The sequence below is a fragment of the Lithobates pipiens genome, unplaced genomic scaffold, assembly GCF_037356315.1.
Source record: "Lithobates pipiens isolate NorthernLeopardFrog02 unplaced genomic scaffold, aLitPip1_a1.2 Scaffold_23, whole genome shotgun sequence".
Taxonomy (NCBI): Eukaryota; Metazoa; Chordata; class Amphibia; order Anura; family Ranidae; genus Lithobates; species Lithobates pipiens.
Genome location: NW_027507785.1, coordinates 217,522,580 through 217,540,911, shown reverse-complemented (window position 1 = coordinate 217,540,911; position 18,332 = coordinate 217,522,580). Strand labels below are relative to the sequence as shown.

The 18,332-nt window shown below is 43.4% G+C and overlaps 1 protein-coding gene across 2 annotated transcripts in view; it reads left to right on the top strand.

Moving 5' to 3' along the window:
- The window catches only part of ALG14 (ALG14 UDP-N-acetylglucosaminyltransferase subunit), a 105,112-nt gene extending 87,557 nt beyond the window's left edge, over positions 1-17,555 (top strand). For both annotated transcript variants that reach the window (XM_077452859.1, XM_077452858.1), the window contains one exon: positions 16,899-17,555. In XM_077452859.1, coding sequence (XP_077308985.1) covers positions 16,899-17,129 — 231 coding nt within the window. In that variant the 3' untranslated portion in view covers positions 17,130-17,555. The remainder of the gene's footprint in view (positions 1-16,898) is intronic.
- Positions 17,556-18,332: the final 777 nt, after the last annotated feature.

Here is an 18,332-nt window from a genome sequence, read left to right as displayed (position 1 = left end):
TGGTCTCCATTCCATGGAGTGTTTCACTTGTGACATCACCACAATATATATAATTGACCTCCTCATGACACCCCTGGAGAAGGTGACATTGACACTCTGAAATTCAGAGGATCTCATTGTAATACCATGTATGATTTTGTACACAGATATGTAACAATTCCATTTTTTTTTTTTTTTTTCAAATATGAATTTTATTCAACTCTAAATGGGGTGGGGCCCCACATTACAAATATAAAAGTGTACAATACCATGACTACAGGTTATGCAGGTGATGAAAACATACAGAACCATTCACAGGCTGTCTTCGACCAAAGACACACATTCGCTCAAGTCAAAGCTCGCTCAGGTGTTGCAGTGTCGGGGCGCTCTCCCCCCACTCCTCCCACCTTTCATGAGAGGGGGAAACCCAGAGTTTGTTGAGGTGGGGGCCGGGGGAGGGGGGTAAGGAATGTGACGGGGGAGGGGGGCAGAGAGAGCAAGAAAAGGGAAGTAAAGAAGACATGGCGGTAACCGAAATTTGCGTATTCTCAAAAGAGATGGGATTGGGTTAGGACCCCATCAAGCGCTGACCTTCATCTGAGAATATAAAGATGTTCTATATATCCCTGGTCTTTTTATAGGCCTCTTGTTTATGTTGTGCAGTGAGGATTAGATCCCCTCCATTTTCTTCACCTCCTCCACCCTCTCCAGCCAGTGTACAACGGCTGGGGGAGAGTTGTTTCCAACGGAGGGAGATGCACGCTTTTGCTGCACACGAGACCTATATGTTTTAATAGAGATCTTTGAGTGATGCAGTAGGAAAAATGTGGCGTCATCCGGAATGACATAGTCCGTGAACTTCTGAGTGATACGATGGACATCTCCCCAGAATTCTCTCCTGGGGCAAGACCAGAAGATATGGATCAAAGTTCCCTCCTCCTTGGCACAGCGCCAGCACTGGCTCGAGGAGGAGGGAAAGCATCTTTGTAGCCTGGAAGGTGTCCAGTACCAGCGGGTGAGTAGCTTGAAATTCGTTTCTTGCATTTTAGTTCAAAGAGAGGATTTAAGGGCCAAAGTGATAATGTGTTGCTTTTGTTTTGCTGAAAACGTATAGTTTAGGTCTCCTTCCCATTTTGTCAGACAGGGTAAATGTGGTTGTTCTTTTGGATTGATTAACAGTGAGTATGTTTGGGATAATATGTGGGCTAGTGGGTTGGTTTCTGAACATAGGTCTTCAAATGAAGTATGCATAGTCTTGGGGTCTAGGGAGGAAATGGAGAAAATGGTGTAATTGTATTGCTTTCCAGAAGGGGAGTTGGTAAGTTCCTGTCCGGTCATTGAGATCTGAGATAGATGGCCACTTCCCCTCAGTGATTAATTTGGCTGCATGGTCGTGGTCAGAGTCTCTGAGAGTAGTGTATTACGCAGGGTGTAGGCCCGGTTCAAAATTTGGGTGGTCAAGCATTGGGAGTAGTGGCGAGTTTGTGCATGTGAGGGAAGCGTGGGTGGTAATTTGATGGCTATGTCTTAAAGTAGTACCTTTTGGGGGGTGTGTCTTCAGACCTGGAGGGAGATCACTGTAGCACCACAGTGTGCTTTTAAAGGTATGCGAGTTTGGGACTGTTCAATTTGTACCCACAGTTTGGAAATCTTATTCCGTCTCCATTCAAGTATTCGCCCCAGATCAGAGGCTAGGCAGTATTGACGTATGTCCGGTAATGCTAGCCCCCCATATTGTTTGGGAAGCGTCAGTTGCGAACGGTGCAGTCTGGGTTTCTTATGTGCCCATACGAATCTGGTAAAGAGGGCGGTACATGAATAGGCAGGGCTTGGATGAGATAAATTAATTTGGGTAGAATACTCTTTTTAAGGAGGTTGCACCTTCCAAACCAGGAATGGAAACCTGTGTGCCACTTCCCCAGCAGGAATCGGGTCTTGGTCAATAGGGGTGGGAAGTTAAGGTCAACCGTCTGTGATATGTCAGAGGGGATCTTCGTACCTAGGTATGTCAGGGCAGTGTCGGTCCACTTAAAACTAAAGTTGGATTGTAGGTCAAATAAGGTATGAGGTGGGACTGCTACACCCATAGCCTTGGATTTAGAGAAATTTATTTTTAGATGGGAGATTTCCCCGTATAGCTTAAATTCTCGAAGAAGGTTTGGTAGAGAGATTCTAGGGTTTGTTAGAGAAAATAATAGGTCATCTGCGTACGCTGAAATTTTGCAGTGAGAATTGCCCATTTGGAGCCCTGAAATATCTGGATTAAGCCTGATGGTACAAAGGAACGGTTCTAGGGAAAGGGCAAAGAGAAGGGGGGGTAAGGGACATCCCTGTCTTGTCCCATTTCCTATGGGGAATGAGCCAGAGAGAACTCCGTTCACCTTCACCTGAGCGGAGGGGACTGAATAGATGTTGCTAATCCATCTCAACATTTTTTCACCTAAGCCTACATGACGGAGAACATATAGTTCCAATTCACTCTATCAAATGCCTTCACAGCATCAGCGCTCACGAATATGCAGGGGATCTTATTGGCATCTGCTACTTGAAGGATATTTCGTACCTTAATAGTGTTGTCCCTTGCTTCTCTAGTTGGTATGAACCTGACCTGGTCAAGATGTACAAGGGACTGGAGATGCTGTGCCAGTCTAGATGCTATTATTTTCTAAAACAGTTTTGGGTCCATGTTTAATAGGTAGATAGGTCTGTAGCTTCCACATAGGCCTGGGTACTTCCCTTCTTTATGGATCAGGGAGATATGGGCTCTCAAGGTATCTCTAGGGAAGTTTGCATCTGATCCCAGGGCATTAAAGAATGTCACCAAACTCAGACCCAATATTGGGAAGAAGGTCTTGTAATATTGGGCAGTAAAACCGTCCGGGCCAGGGGCTTTACCCACCTTCATAGAATTTACCGCCACTTGTAGTTCCTCTAAAGCAGGGGTGCTCAACCTGTGGCTCTCCAGCTGTTGCGGAACTACAAGTCCCATGAGGCATAGCAAGACTCCGACAGCCACAAGCATGACACCCAGAGGCGGAGGCATGATGGGACTTGTAGTTTTGCAACAGCTGGAGAGCCACAGGTTGAGCACCCCTGCTCAAAAGTTATCGGTTCATCAAGTATTTCCTGGGTCTCTAACGGAAATAAGGGAAGTTGGGAGTCTGTGATATATTTGTCTATATTCACTTGAATGGAGGTGGAGCTCGGCAGAGTATATAAATCTGAGTAAAAGTCGCCAAATGTTTTTGAGATTTGTGATAGAGTTGTGGCTTTCTGACCATCTGGGCCTGTTATCTGCGGAATATAGGACGCAGATTTGATGTCCTTTACTGATCTGGCTAGCATTTTCCCACATTTATCTCCTGATTCATAGGAGATCTTATGACGAACTGTAACGCCGCCTTGGCTTTGTATTGTAATATATCCGTTATTTGTGTATGAAGGGCCCTCAACTCTGTCTCAAGATTCTGTGTGGGGGCATGTTTATGTTATGCTTCTACAGAGGCTAGTTTGGAAAGTAAGCAAACAATGTGTTTCTTTTCTTTTTGATAGACGCCCCATGTTTAACCTCGGAGAACAGACTTGTGGGCCACCCATAGTATTCCAGGGTCACAATCCTGTGTGTTGTTCTCTTGAAAGTAGAGTTTCAGCTCTCTGGTCACATCCACAAGTACTTTAGGTATTTGTAACAGGCTCTCGTTCAAGCGCCAAAATGGGGATCTAGGCGAGGGCCTCTCGGTGAGAGTGTATGTAAGGGAAATGGGGGCATGGTCTGACCATGTGATCTGACCTATTGATGTGGAGGTCACTAGGTGCAGTTGGACGTGGGGTACAAGGAAGAGGAGTACAAAGTATAATCCCTCTCTCCTGAGTGTTGGAGGCGCCACACATCAGTTGGGCATTGTGGAGGTTTGTGCTATCCGTTTCCTGCATGTGGGGGTATAGAGGAGCTACCTGTTGACGTGTCAGATGAGGGAATCAGTGGAACATTAAAATTGCCCCCCAGAAGTAGCGGTCCTTTATATTCCATCAGCCTGTCCAGTGTATGTCTAAGAAATCTGTCCCGGTGTTCGTTAGGGGCCTATAGTGTTGCTAGTGTGAGTTGGATGTCACCGATTAGCTCTTTCAGGATTAAGAAGCGCCCTTCTGGGTCCGCTGACACCTCCCAGCATTGCCAAGGCAGTTTGCTGGAAATCAGTATGGACACTCCCCTGGATTTGGAAGTGGGGTTAGTAGAGTGATCTACTTGGGAAAAGGACCTATTGCTTTATAGCAAAGGGAGTTTATCATTTTTAAAGTGTCTCTCTTGTATGAAGGCAATATCAGCGTGCGTTTTTTTGTTTTTGTTTTTTGTTTTTTAAGGCATGTAGCAGCATACGTCTGTTCTCAGGGGTATTCAATCCCTTAGTATTTAGGGAGATCACTTTAATGGAATCTACCGCTATGGCTTGGAAGGGAAGAGGTAAGTGGAGAAGAGCCACGCAAAGATTGAGAAAAAGGAGGAGCATAGAGTGGGTTAGAAAGAGAAAAAAAGCATGGGGGGGGGGGGGTGTTATGTGGGCAGGTGTTGGCGGTGTCCCATCACTCTGACACCACTGGAAAAGTAAAGTAAATGTCTAAGATTAAGATTTGAAGTCTTCAATAGTATACAATGGCCTACGTGGTGTGTGGGTGGTCAATAACCAGTAGGGAAGGACCCCGGGTCTCCCACCCACCCCGGCAGTGTTTAGTAAAAAAAAAGGCACCAAGAAAAACAAAATAAAACCAAATGAACAGCCAACATTTTATGTAAACATTTGTAATCAATTATTCAGTGAGAATCAGCCTGGTGTTTGACACATCGCGCCGAACCCGCAGGTAATATTCGGTGGCACGTAGCACCAACCGAGTCTCTTATTAACCCTGTAACAGGATAAACTAGTCCCCCTCCCTGCTCCAGACAACTGTCACCTCCTGCAAAGTAGTGCGCTGGGACTCGCAGTCCAGTGGTCGGCAGGAAGAGGGGACCCCCCAGCCAGACCCCCGTTTTCAAAATGCGAGGGTGAAGGGGGTGCACCTACAGTCCAAAAAGAATATACGTGGTAGCTGTGTTAAAAGACAGATATCCTGCCGGGTCAACCCCTTGGGATCTTTGGGTCTGCTTCAATTGGGGACAAGTATTAGTATGGCGAGAGGAGGCAGGAAAACAGGGACATATCGCATTTTGTCCCTCTCCCGACTCCCGGTCTCCTCCTCAAAGTTCTCCGAGGATAGTTTCTAGGACCCATTTCTTCAGAGGAGGCCGTGCAGGACCTCAATTGGTCTTCTTAAATTTTTTGTTGCCCCTTTGGTGGGTCTCCCACCGAACCATATGGCTGACCGTGCATTACATTGCCCCATCAAGATAGCCTGCGTTCCTCTGTGCAAAGTAGCAGGTCACCACCGGCTAGAGGGGACAGCCCGTCAGGGGCACCGCACATGTTCAAGTGTCCCCCATGTCCGCAGGGAGCCGCCGGGAGGAGAGGGTGGGGCAGCAAATGGAAATACAAAGTATAGGATTCCGTCTTGCCTCTCTGGCCGATCTGGTCAGCGGTCCAGGCGAGGGTCTTAATGCCTCGGGTGTGCGAGGGAATGTGGAAACGGGCTCAGCAGAGCGAGGGTAAGCAGCAGGTTGTATCTTGTCAATGGGAGTTAAGTCGGGTCGGGAGACTGCGGAGCGTCGGCTGTGACACAGGGTAACTGCACGTGAGTGCCAGTCTCTGGTCACATCATGAGGTCGCTCACAGGGGGGGCACACATGGGTTTCCCGGGCCGCAAAGTGGGAGCAGGGGGATCAGGGTGTACAAACCAGATCAATAATGTCAGGGTAGTGTTATAAAAAATGCAGACAAAGCTACTCATGCTTCCCGAAATCTCTTCTTGGGAGAGAGTACGGGGCCGGCGCCCATTCCTCTGTTGTCTTTGCGGCTGTGGAGCCTTACCTCTCGCTGTGTTCAGGCGACCCTGTGCGCGTGGCAGGTAGCTCAGCCAGTTGGGAATGGCGATAGGCTCCACTCCGAGGAAGTCGAAAAGCGCAGGAAGAGCCTTCGGGGATCTCTGGTCTTTAATGAAGGTAACTGACAGGGGGCAGCCCCATCGATAGGTTGCATTACATCGCCTGGCCAGGTCTAGGAGAGCTTTTAGGAGGGCTCAGTGGTGTAACGTTGATCTGGAGATGTCAGGAAGGAGCTTTACAGATGCCCCAAACCAACTCCAGGTCGCCCGTCTCCTAGGCCCTGCGGGAAACGGCTTCCTTATAAATGTAATGATGCAACCGGCAGATTACATCTCAAGGTCTGGATGAGTCAGGCGATCTAGGACCCAGGGCCCTATGCATCTGATCCACCTCTATCTGCTCCGGTAGGTGTTCGCACGCTACACGCTTAAAGATGTCGACGACTGTGGCCAGTAGATCCGCCTGGCCCATGGCCCCCTGAAGACCCTGGAGCCTCAGGTTATTCCTTCGGCTCCGGTCCTCCATGTGCAGCTGGAGTTCCACTGCAGAAATGGAGTGGTCTCTTTGTTGAAATTCCAAGGACGAGACCCTCTGTTCTAAGGATGCCACCGATGGTTCCCCTGCTGACAGGCGGGTGTTCAGGTATTGTACCTGCTACTGGACCGCTCAGATCTCCTTTTTGTGTGCGGCCTCCACTCTCCCCACTGTGGCCTCAATATCCACTTTGGTCGGGAGAGCCTGCAGAATAGCCATCAGCTTGGTAGATAAGCGGCAGGTGTGGAGCGTTTCCCGGGTCCGTAGATGGAGCTGCTGGGGAGTTGGGATACAACACCGGCTCTGTGATCTCTCTGGGTATGTTGGGTCCTTCACGAGGTCCGGAGCCGGCGAATCCAAGCCACGAGGCCCTGCCATCTTGGGGCCTGGGGAGCCGGAGCCTGAGCATTCGAAAAGTCTCTGGCTAACACCAGCAACCGGGGTATTGTTAGCCGGGCTGGTTCTTTGTTTATTGTGTTTGTTAATCCGCTTCTTGGCTGAGATCATTCTGATTTAAGAGATCGATTCGTGCCAGTATGGGTGAAAGGTGGCCGGGAGCTCCGTGTAAGCACTTCTCTACTTGGCCATGTCCAGACCACGCCCCCAACCATTCCATTTTTCATATGTTTTTACTTTGACTCAATATGTTTAATAAACTATACTTTTTTTAAAGTAATTTTCAATTGTAGTGCCTAAAAAGTCCACTCAGGAGTTATTTCCGTCTCAGTACCATACCCTGCAATTCATCTCTATCAGGAAGTAGGTGCCCACCCAGATGATTCCTCCGCTAACGATCTTCAGGAGCTGGAGCCACGAGGACCGCAGGTGTCCTCCCACCCCTTCCCTGATTCAGACGGAGAGGTGATCGCAGTCTCGTAAACCGAGAAGACTTTACCAGTTAAGTTAGTTTGGCTTGCTCCTCATTTGCCAGGATTCATCCACACTGCGGGACTGCCTTTACGAACTCCATAGCCTTCCTTGTTTAGTGGAGGACCCTGCTTCTGCAAGCGCTGCTTCCCCAACAATCCAATGCAGTTAAGTCATACCTGTCCCCTAAGGAAGTATTCAGGTAATATTTGACTAATGCCGGCCATACACGGTTCGAATTTCGAAAGAATTTTCTTTCGAAAATCGTATCTAAGAATTTTCGTATGAATTTCGCACCATTAGTGGGCTGCAGCAACAGCCGATTTTTGTGCGGAAATAAAATTTGAGGAATCGGACATGTTGGAAATTTTTAGAAAAACTAACGATTTTCTAATCGATGATGGGAGAATCGTGCGAGAAACGTAATAAGAAAAGAAAATGTACGGCGATAAAAGAAAATTTACGGAGAGAAAAGAAGATTCCCAGCCAAGAAAATTCTTTTCTTTGGCAACATGAGGTGAAATTGAAGGCTTGGTCGGCCGAATTTCGAAAATCAATGGTGGCGTCATTGGATCACAAAAAAACGAATTTTCTGATTTTGAAAAGAAAATTTGTTCGAAATTCGCCCGTGTATGGCCTGCATAAGACTAACAGACTTCATTGGATTAGTCATGGACCATACGTTGCAGAATCACTAGGTATACAGTAACACTAACCATGGCATGTAAACATCTGCATAATGCTAGAGATATTTCTCCAACAATAGTCTGAGAGGAAGCCCCGGGGGCCCATGTGTGCTGCTTACCCTGTGCTTTGAGCTACCCATATGGGAGCTGTACAGATGGATGCGCCACGCATGGTTTTTATGGCCTAAATGCAATAATCAAGTGTTTTTGTTTTCATGATGTGGTGAAGGAACTGTATAGATAATCTGTACCGTGTGAATTTTATTTCCCTTGGAAAAAACTTTTTGGATACCATTAAAGTGCATATTATACCATTCCAGCAAGTCCAGTTTTCCACCACAATAACCGCTGGGTTACCCATGGTGGGGGGTCTACCTCCTAGTGTGGTAACCACTCCCTCTTTTTGTCTCCGATATGCTTCTGGTTACAAGGTGGAACATCCCAATTGTACATGGACACTAGTAAGGTGATCTTATTTACTACGTTGTTTCCCCATTCTTTCATTTTTTGTACACTTTACATATACAGTACAGTATACTACTGTACATTCACATCAGTCCCTGCCCTGAAGTGTTCAGACTTGATATTTTTTCAGACAAATGTCACTTTATCCTTTGAGTTATGTACCTGGTTCTATCACACATACCTGTAATCTGCACAATCAGAAGTTGGATTATGTAGAATTTTTTCAGAATTGAGAGATTTCAGTTGAAGGTGAAACATTTGCCTTTCAAACTAAACAGATTCTTGGAGCGAGAGAGTCAGGAGGGTTGGCTTGTGCTACATTACCAGGGAGAAATGGTAGATTTTTATAATAAAGGTATTCTTATAACACACGTTCATACACTGATACAAACAGACATGGTTAGTAGTAGTGTGATGTGTATATATACTTTATTTATTCAATAGGGTTTCATGCGCATCAGGCTTAAAAAACAAATGCCATATAGAATGTTTTTGTACAGATGTTTAGGAGAGTTTAACATTTTTTCTGCCAGAAAACTCCTCTCAAAAATGCAAGCCAGAAGGGTTTTTTTCCCCTGCCTCTAACTGCTGAGCTTAAAATGCTTCTCTAAACATCTTAATGTGCATGAACACATAGAATAATACTGAGCTGCTTCTACAGACAAAACTCCTGTAGAAGCAGCGATTTTAAAGCACTGTGTGCATGGACCTTAAGACCCCTTTCACACCACGCCGCCCATAGCGTCGGCGGTAAAACACCGCTATTTTTAGCGGCGTTTTACTGTCGGATTAGCGGCGCCTTTTGAATGCTAGCGGGATGCTTTTACCCCCCGCTAGCGGACTAGAAAGGGTTAAAACCTCCGGCAATACGCCGTAATAGTTTTGCCAGCGGTATTACAGCGCTGCCCTATTGATTTCAATGGGGAGCAGCGGTGGAGGAGCGGTAAACACACCTCCTTCACCGCTCCAAAGAAGCTGCTGGCAGGACTTTTCCCTGACGTCCTGCCAGCGCACCGCTGTAGTGTGAAAGCCCTTGGGCTTTCACACTACAGACAATGGTGCAGCTTTTTTAGGGTGGATTGCAGGCGCTTTTTCTAACGCTATAGCGCCTGCAAAACGCCCTGGTTTGAAAGAGGTCTAAATGTTTATAGAGAGAAACTTCAGTTCTTGAAATGTCTGACACTGACATACAAGGCCACATTGGTGATCATGTGGTTGCTGGGAGCTTTTTTCTTTATCGGCCTAATTTCCCTAAGACCCCTTTCACACTGAGGCGGTTTTCAGTGCTAGAAATAGCTTTTAAATAACGCCTCCCATTCGTTTCAGTGTGACTTTTCACACTGGGCCGGTGCGATTGCGGGATGTTAGGAAAAGTCCTGCAAGCAGCAGCTTTGGGACAGTTTTGGAGAGCTGTATACAGCGCTTCCAAAACACACTGCCCATTAAAATGAATGGGCAGCGCTTCCAAAGTGCCTGAAAATCAATTTGGAAGCACGCAAAACGGGCACTTTTAACCCCTTCTTTGTGGTTAAAAGTAACAAGCGGCCCTTTAGCACTAACGGCTGGGCACTGCAGTGTGAAAGTGGTCTTATGCCCTGTACACACGGTTGGACTTTCCGACGGAAAATGTGCGATCGAATCATGTTGTCGGAAAATCCGATCGTGTGTGGGCTCCATCTGATTTTTTCCGTCTGAATTTCTGACACGCAAAGTTTGAGAGCCGGGTCTAAAATTTTCCGACAACAAAATCCGATTGTTTAAATTCCGGTCGTGTGTAGACAATTCCGACGAACAAAGTGCCATGCATGCCCAGAATAAATTACTAGACGAAAGCTATTGGCTACTGGCCTTTCTATAGTCTCGTTGTACGTGTTGTACGTCACCTCATTCAGAATGATCGGATTTTACAACAACTTTGTGCGACCATGTGTATGCAAGACAAGTTTGGGCCAAAATCCGCCGGAAAAAATCAGACGGATTTTGTCGTTGGAATGTCCGACCGTGTGTATGGGGCATTGGGGCATTAGTAATGCTATCCTTGAATTTCATAGCTAGCTGGGTTTAACTAATAATTTCAATAATTAGAGGTAATCTTATATAGCACATCATATAATATCTACCTCCTCACCATACCATAGCCTGCTCAAAGAGGTTATGCAAAGGAGAAGAACAGGTAGCTGCTTGAAGGTCTTTTTTTTTTTTTTTCTACAGAAATATTTTTAATGTTTCTGTGATTTTGTTTGGGGAAAGCGGCCATTTTGGAAGTAAATGCTGTAGTGTGTGCAATTCTATGATGGCATTTACAAGGACAGGAGTTGCTCTGAACTCTTGATCCCGATGCAGCTTGTCTGAGTTTAGTCTCTAATAAATTAGATTTTCATCTCAGCAAAATTGCCCAGCCTGCCATTTAAATGGTACAAGAGAATGCTCTTGGGAAATCTTTTAAGCAGTTTAATCTCTTGAGCTATTTCTGTAGTTGGTGTAATTGCAACTATTATTACAGCAGATAAAGGTAACTCTGCTTTAGAAATTTGTTTTTGAACACAATACAGCTGCATCTTCCTGGGTTAGCTCAGTGTTGCTCACCTTTTAGACATTAAAAAAAACGTTAAGAGTTCTGAAGGGTTTTTACCTTAAAGCGCTTCTTTGCCCTGTTTGAAAAAAAAAATACAAATACTGTAGCTACTGATTTTTAATAAAAGAAAACTTTTACACTGTCCAGGGTCTAGTGCCGTTCTCACCCACACCACTTCTTGCACCTCCAGCCTCCTAAACTGTCAAATGTGCATATTCAAAAGGAAACCGTTAACCACTTAAGGACCAAGCATCTTTTTTGAGATTTGTTGTTTACAAGTTTAAAAACATGTTTTTTTTCTAGAATTATTATTATTACTTATAACCACCAAACTTTATGCACAGTGGTGTAGTGGGTAGCACTTTTGCCTAGCAGTAAGAAGGGTCGCTGGTTCGAATCCCGACCACTACACTACCTGCCTGGAGTTTGCATGTTCTCCCTGTGCCTGCGTGGGTTTCCTCCGGTTTCCTCCCACACTCCAAAGACATGCTGGTAGGTTAATTGGATCCTGTGTAAAATTGTCCCTAGTATGTATGAACAGCCGAACAAGAAGATACTGGGATTATGGCAGCTAGCTGCTGCCATAACAACGATATTCCTCTTCAAAGTAAGGACATATATCGGCGTGCAGTGGTCTGGAAGTGGTTAAAATGCACAGATGCAAATCAACAGTTTACTCACGCAGGGGGAACAGGTGAGAGAAATAGTTACATAAAACATCAAGGAATAAACTAAGATCAGGTCTATTTTACCAAAATCCCCCCCCCCCCTTCCCGGCGACAGTAGGCAGAGGCCCTCCCCCCCAGCTGCTTTCACATTTTAAAATGCTGCTGCTGTGTGGGGCTCCGCCTTTACAATCTGTGAATGAATAAACTACAAGTCCTAACTGCCACTGCATTTATTAAATTTTTTCCTCAAAGGTGAACTTAGGCTTTATTGAATTATTAGCATGGCTGCCCCACTGTCCTGACATGAGAAATAATCCTTTTTTTTGCTGGATATGTGGGACATTCTGTTTTAGGAAGAATGTACTGTGCTATATAATGATTTGAGTCAAGGGTCTGTTTGATTACTTTAATCCCTTCTTCCAATACCCTATAACAGTGATGGCAAACCTCGGCACCCCAGATGTTTTGGAACTACATTTCCCATGATGCTCTTGCACTCTGAAGTGTAGTTGAGCATCATGGGAAATGTAGTTTCAAAACATCTGGAGTGCCAAGGTTCGCCATCACTGCCCTATAAGGTTATACTGTCTTGTCAGTTGCATCGGTAAAGAGAGTGGAATCAAAGAGATTCTTATAGCAATACGGAGAAAGCTCCTCACAAGGTTGGCCGGCCTTCGCCTGCAGTAAGCACCTCCTCCACATTTACACTAATAACTACCAATAATTGCTGAAGTTAAGACTGATATTAATTACACTGATTTTTGCAGGGTTCATAGAAGGAGCAACTCTACAAACACTCATTTCACTTTGGCTACTTTAACGCTGGGGCGGGCGGGCGCCGGCGGTAAAGCCGTCGTTTAGCGGTGATATTTGGGTTAAAACTGCCCGTAAAGCACCGCCCGGTTTGCAGCGCTGCCCCATTGTTTTCAATGGGAAGGGGCGCTTTAGGAGCGGTGAATATCGCTGCAAAGATGCGGCTTGCAGAACTTTTTTGACTGTCCTGCAAGTGCACCGCTCCAGCGTGAAAGCCTTCAGGGCTTACACATTGGAGTGAATTGAGCGGTTCTTCCAGGGCGGTTTGCAGGTGCTATTTTTAGCACTGTAGCGCCTGCAAAGCTCCTCAGTGTGAAAGTGGCCTTTAGCTAAACCTACTGAGGTTGATTTACTAAAATTGGAGAGTGCAACATCTGGTGCAGCTGTGCATAGAAACCAATCCGCTTCCAGGTTTTTTGTCAAAGCGTAATTGAACAAGAGAAGTTAGAAATTGATTGGCTGCCATGCACATGTGCACCAGATTTTGCACTCCAGTTTTAGTAAATCAACCCCACAATGCCATATCCAGCTGACCACCTTTTGCAACACTCATCCATGATGATTGGCAGGCTAACCTTTTCGGATTTTCTGTTTAAACAGAATTCAGCTATAATCAAATTGTATGTGCTCGCCCAATATTTAAAGAAAAATGATTGGAGTGGAATGTACAACTCTCAAGAGCAGCTAGTCTTTCCTTTATTGTATCAACAGTCCTCCACAACCTGGAATTTCAGATTTACACGTTAATCTATAATTGTGAATGAATTCCTATATGTCTGCCTATATAAAGTACAGGGCACACCGTGCGCATCAGTATGTAGGAAATTAATGAAATGGAGCAAGACCAACCTTGTTTTTCAAGATAATTCTAATGCAAATAACTTCTGGGAAGCTGGCAACATGTAATTATCCTGTCACGAGACACATGTTCACAAGTCAATCAATCCAAGGGAAAATCTGCTCAGTCATTCTTATCTGAATTGGAAATATCACAGGAACTGCATGCAAATTACATTACTAGTAGGGTTTATAGCTAGTAATATAGAAGATTAGCGTAATTGGCAATGATCAATAGTGTTGTCACTTTGATTCTGTGTACATATAGGTCACCTTATGACCTTGCTTTATGTAAATAATCTGAGAATTAGCTGAAGCATGAAGTAGATCAGCATTGCAAAGCTGAAATGATTATGTAAACTGACCCCTCATGTCGATGTCACTGTAGTATCTGGCCGGGATGTATTTGTATGAAGAGTAATCTGTCCTAAGGAAGATAAAAACAATAAGATTGAGTTATTTCTATTGTGTAATTCGTATTTTTACAGAGCCTGCAGATCTCTTTGTGAACAGGTAAATTTAAGCTGGTCATACATGAGTCAAAATTCAGCTGGTTCGGCAGTGACTGGGCGAATTTTGATGCATGTATGGGCAGGCTGTTTGTACCCAAGTCGATCCATCGATCAGCTTGAGTAGAATCTGCCTGTTGGATTTTTTTACATGCAATTACTGCCAGTAGCTATAGCTGCTAGCAGTAATCGTTGAGTTCTGCTTGCCTGGGAAGGCTCCCCATGTGTTTTAATATGTTGGGGATCTCAGGTTTCTTACAGCGTCTAGAATCTGTCCTTCTGGAAGGACCACCACCTGTTTTCCTGTTCACATTTTCAAAACCTTCTTTTTTTTTTTTTTTTTTTTTTTCAGGTAGCTGTTCAAGCCCCTTCTGATCCATGTTTGGTTACTGCTGCTTCTGCTCCCAACTGTCTGCTTGGGTCTGTTAACCCTTAATGATGTTTCCAGTGAGCCTGTTGCCATCGTTTTGGCAGTTTTTTTGCCGGTCTCTTAGTTATTGCTTGGGAACCTCCCATGGCCTAAAGCTGGACACACACTATACAACTTTTGTTGTTTGATTTTCCTTAAACTATGCCTGATCACATGCAAATTGTGTTTAGGATTTAAGTCATATTATATGGTTTTGGTAAATCCAGAGGAAAAAAATCTGAAGAAAATTGTATAGTGTGTATCCAGCTTAATCCCTTCCCGCCGAGTGTACGCAGATGTGCGTACTCTGCTTTCGGCGGTTATACCGGGATAATGCCCACAGCTGCAGGCATCATCCTGGTCCCGTTGTTTAGATCGGGCGATCGGCTTTACGGGGGTAACAACTGATGCAGCTAAAATCCGCTCCATTGTTATCCCGCCGTTTTTCCAGAGCCTTCCATCCCACCAGAAGACCCGATCAAAGATCCATGGCTTCCAGCGGCTAGTGACAGACTGGAATGAAGCCGGAAACCGCCTTGTTCCAGTCTCCTGGAACCACAGTGTCACTTCCTATTTACTCGGCTGCCAATTGCGCTGGTTTTTAAAAAGTATACAGTATTCAAATACACTGTTTTCAGTGATCTGAATACTTCAAAGTGCAAAGGAGGGATTTGAGGTCTTTTAGACCACCGATCCCTCCATAAAGAGTACCTGTCACCACCTATTACTGTCACAAGGGATGTTTGCATTCCTTGTGACAGCAATAAAAGTGATCACATTAAAAAAAAAAAAAAAAAAACACAATTTAATAATATAAAAATGAAATAAAGAAGTAAATAAAAAAAAATTTCAAAGCACCCCCGTCACTGCGAGCTTGCGCAGCAAAGAAAACACATACGGGAATCGCACCCGCATATGTAAACGTTGTTCAAATCACACGTGAGGTATCGCTGTGATCGTCAGAGTGAGAGCAATAATTCTAGCATTAGACCTCCTCTGTAACTCTAATGTGGTAACTGTAAAATATAATTAAAGCGTTGCCTATGGAGATTTTTAGGTACCAAATTTTGTCGCCATTCCACGAGTGCACGCAATTATAAAGCGTGACATGTTTGGTATCTGTTTACTCGGCCTAATATCATCTTTCACATTTTATACTAAAAAAATTGTGATAACTGTACTTTTTTTTGTTTTTTTTTTAATTCATGAAAGTGTCCCTTGTATATATGTATGTGTGTGTATATGTGTATGTGTGTGTGTGTATATATATATATATATATATATATATATATATATATATATATATATATATATATATATATATATATATATATACGGATTTTAACTTGTAAATACCAAATGTCAGAAATAGGCTTAGTTATTAAAGGGTTAAGAATCAATTCTTGTGTCTAAAATGAAGTGTCCTATACTGTACTCAAGATATGGAATTTACAGGTATATCAACATTCCTATTTGTCACAAAATCCTGCCTCGGACTACTTCTTTCTGTAAGCCCCCATTCACACCTTTGAACGGCTTTGAAATCGCGCTACTTCAGCACTATTTCAAACCTGCACATTCATGCAATTTGCACTGCTGATTTCATTGCCATTTCTTTTAGCAGACGTTTATGCAAGTGTACCTTTTTTTTATTTTTATTTTTTTATATATGTATAGTTGCCTTTACAGGCAGGAAGTCTGTTCCTAAATCAACAAAAACTGTGAATTTTTTTATTATAGGATTAATCTATTTTTATTGGATTTTTATAGTGGTGGGAAGCAGAAAACAACAATGGAGGGGTAAATATGACCATATTTACAAGTATGATGAGTGATTGGTGTGATGTCTAGCTGTTTATGCAGCTTAAAAATGGCCGCACATTCACACCAGCCTTAGTTGTGCCAGAGCTTTCCACACTACTAGTAATTTAGTTTTGGAAGAGTATGGGGATTGGCTCTGAGTATGAGAATTATTTTTGTCCTGCCTTATATTCTTATAAGGTTTGCCTGCAAATCTCCTTTTTGTTGCTGCTAGATTACTGCAGCCTGCAAGGACCTCCTTTGACCTCAGCAAGGAATGATGTGCCACAGGTAGGTGCAGTAGGTGGAGGAACATTGTACTATTGGCTTTTCACATCTACATTGAAAAGGTTTTACACTTTGCTTTTCTCCATTATTCTCTGCCTTCGAAAGTTTTGGGTGGGGATCTTCATCACAGTGAATTGTCAAAATAAATACATGCTTATTAACTCTGTAATAGGGTGTTTGCTATTTATGTTGTTTGTATTGCATACATCTTTTGCTGAAAACACCCAGATTATTAGTACTATCTGAACTCTTAAGTGCCACTTAGCTATTGCACAGTAATATATGGCTTCTCTTTACTGTTGAGTGGCAAGTGGCCCTGGGTGTTACATGATTAATGGCATCAGAAGTGTTGTGCCACTTGTACAGAAATGCATTTAACTGATGTAAAGCACCACAAATGTATTTTAATTGCTGGTGTGACTAATGGATAAATTGCTTGTCATCCTCCGTAATTATTTGTATTATTTGTGACTATGTATCATTCATCTTTCTAGATCTTATGTAATGGTCCAGGCACATGTATTCCTGTGTGCTTATCTGCTCTTCTGCTGGGGATATTGGGAATAAAGAAGATCATCGTTGTCTATGTGGAAAGTCTCTGTCGAGTGGAATCCCTCTCCTTATCTGGGAAACTTTTGTATTACATTGCGGACTATTTTATTGTCCAATGGCCTCTTCTAAAGGACAAGTACCCAAAATCCATGTATCTGGGAAGAATAGTTTAATACAAAAATGTGCTGTGCACACGACACCACTGTAAATTTAAATTATGTTCTGGATTAAAGTTTCATGTTGTGCCGTATTGTCTGACAATGTTTCTCTCTGTCTGATCTGTTGGAGATTTCCTATAGACCTCTATAATTCCATGGTGGACACAGGTCAGCGGAATAGGCTATCCAGTCACCAATGTGCTCCATGCAAGAACACCTACGAAAAGATAGGATGGAAAGGCCACCGCTTTTTATTGGGCTTCAAACATGGACCTGTCCTTTTTATTAAGCAAAAAATTTACCATTACAATTTTATATTTCATTTTTTCTGGCTGCTGTAAAGTGTGGAACTCTGGTTGCCAATTAGCAGTGTTCTTTACACTACTGTATTTTTCAAATCAAGCAATATTGTCTGCAGTATGATTAAAATGCTTAGAATTCTTTTATTTTTTTATTTATTTAGGAAATGTAAGATTTAATTTCTGTATTCTATATTGTAAACTTTCCCGTGGCCTGTAAAATTGTTTAATCAATGTGAGGCCTCCCAAAACAAAGTGTTTCTTTAGGATGGTTATCTTTACTTCTGCAAAGATGCAGTTGCTGGAAGATCTTTTGGTTTTCACCCAACACCAATGTCGACATAGATATCCATAATTTTTAACGTAAAAAGGCTATAAAACATGCCTGCTGTCTGCGTGAAGGACCACAAGCAGTCATTAAAAATGATTAACGCTGACTACTTACAATTCTTTCAGCATCTGTGTACCGAGGGTATCCAAGTCTGTATCCCACACACATTATGATTCGAATTTCTTGAAAATATACAGTACATATGGGTCAGAGGAAGCAAAAATATTTTTTTCATAAATTTAGGCCAAAATGTACAGTATTCTGCTACATGTCTTTGGTAAAAAAAAATCCCAATAAGTGTATATTGATTGGTTTGTGTGAAAGTTATAGCATTTACAAACTATGGGATATACAGTATCCCACAAAAGCGAGTACACCCCTCACATTTTTGTAAATATTTTATTATATCTTTTCATGTGACAACACTGACGAAAGGACACTTTGCTACAATGTAAAGTAGTGCATGTATAACAGTGTAAATTTGCTGTCCCCTCAAAATAACTCAACACACACAGCCATTAATGTCCAAACCACTGGTAACAAAAGTGAATATACCCCTAAGTGAAAATGTCCAAATTGGGAACAATT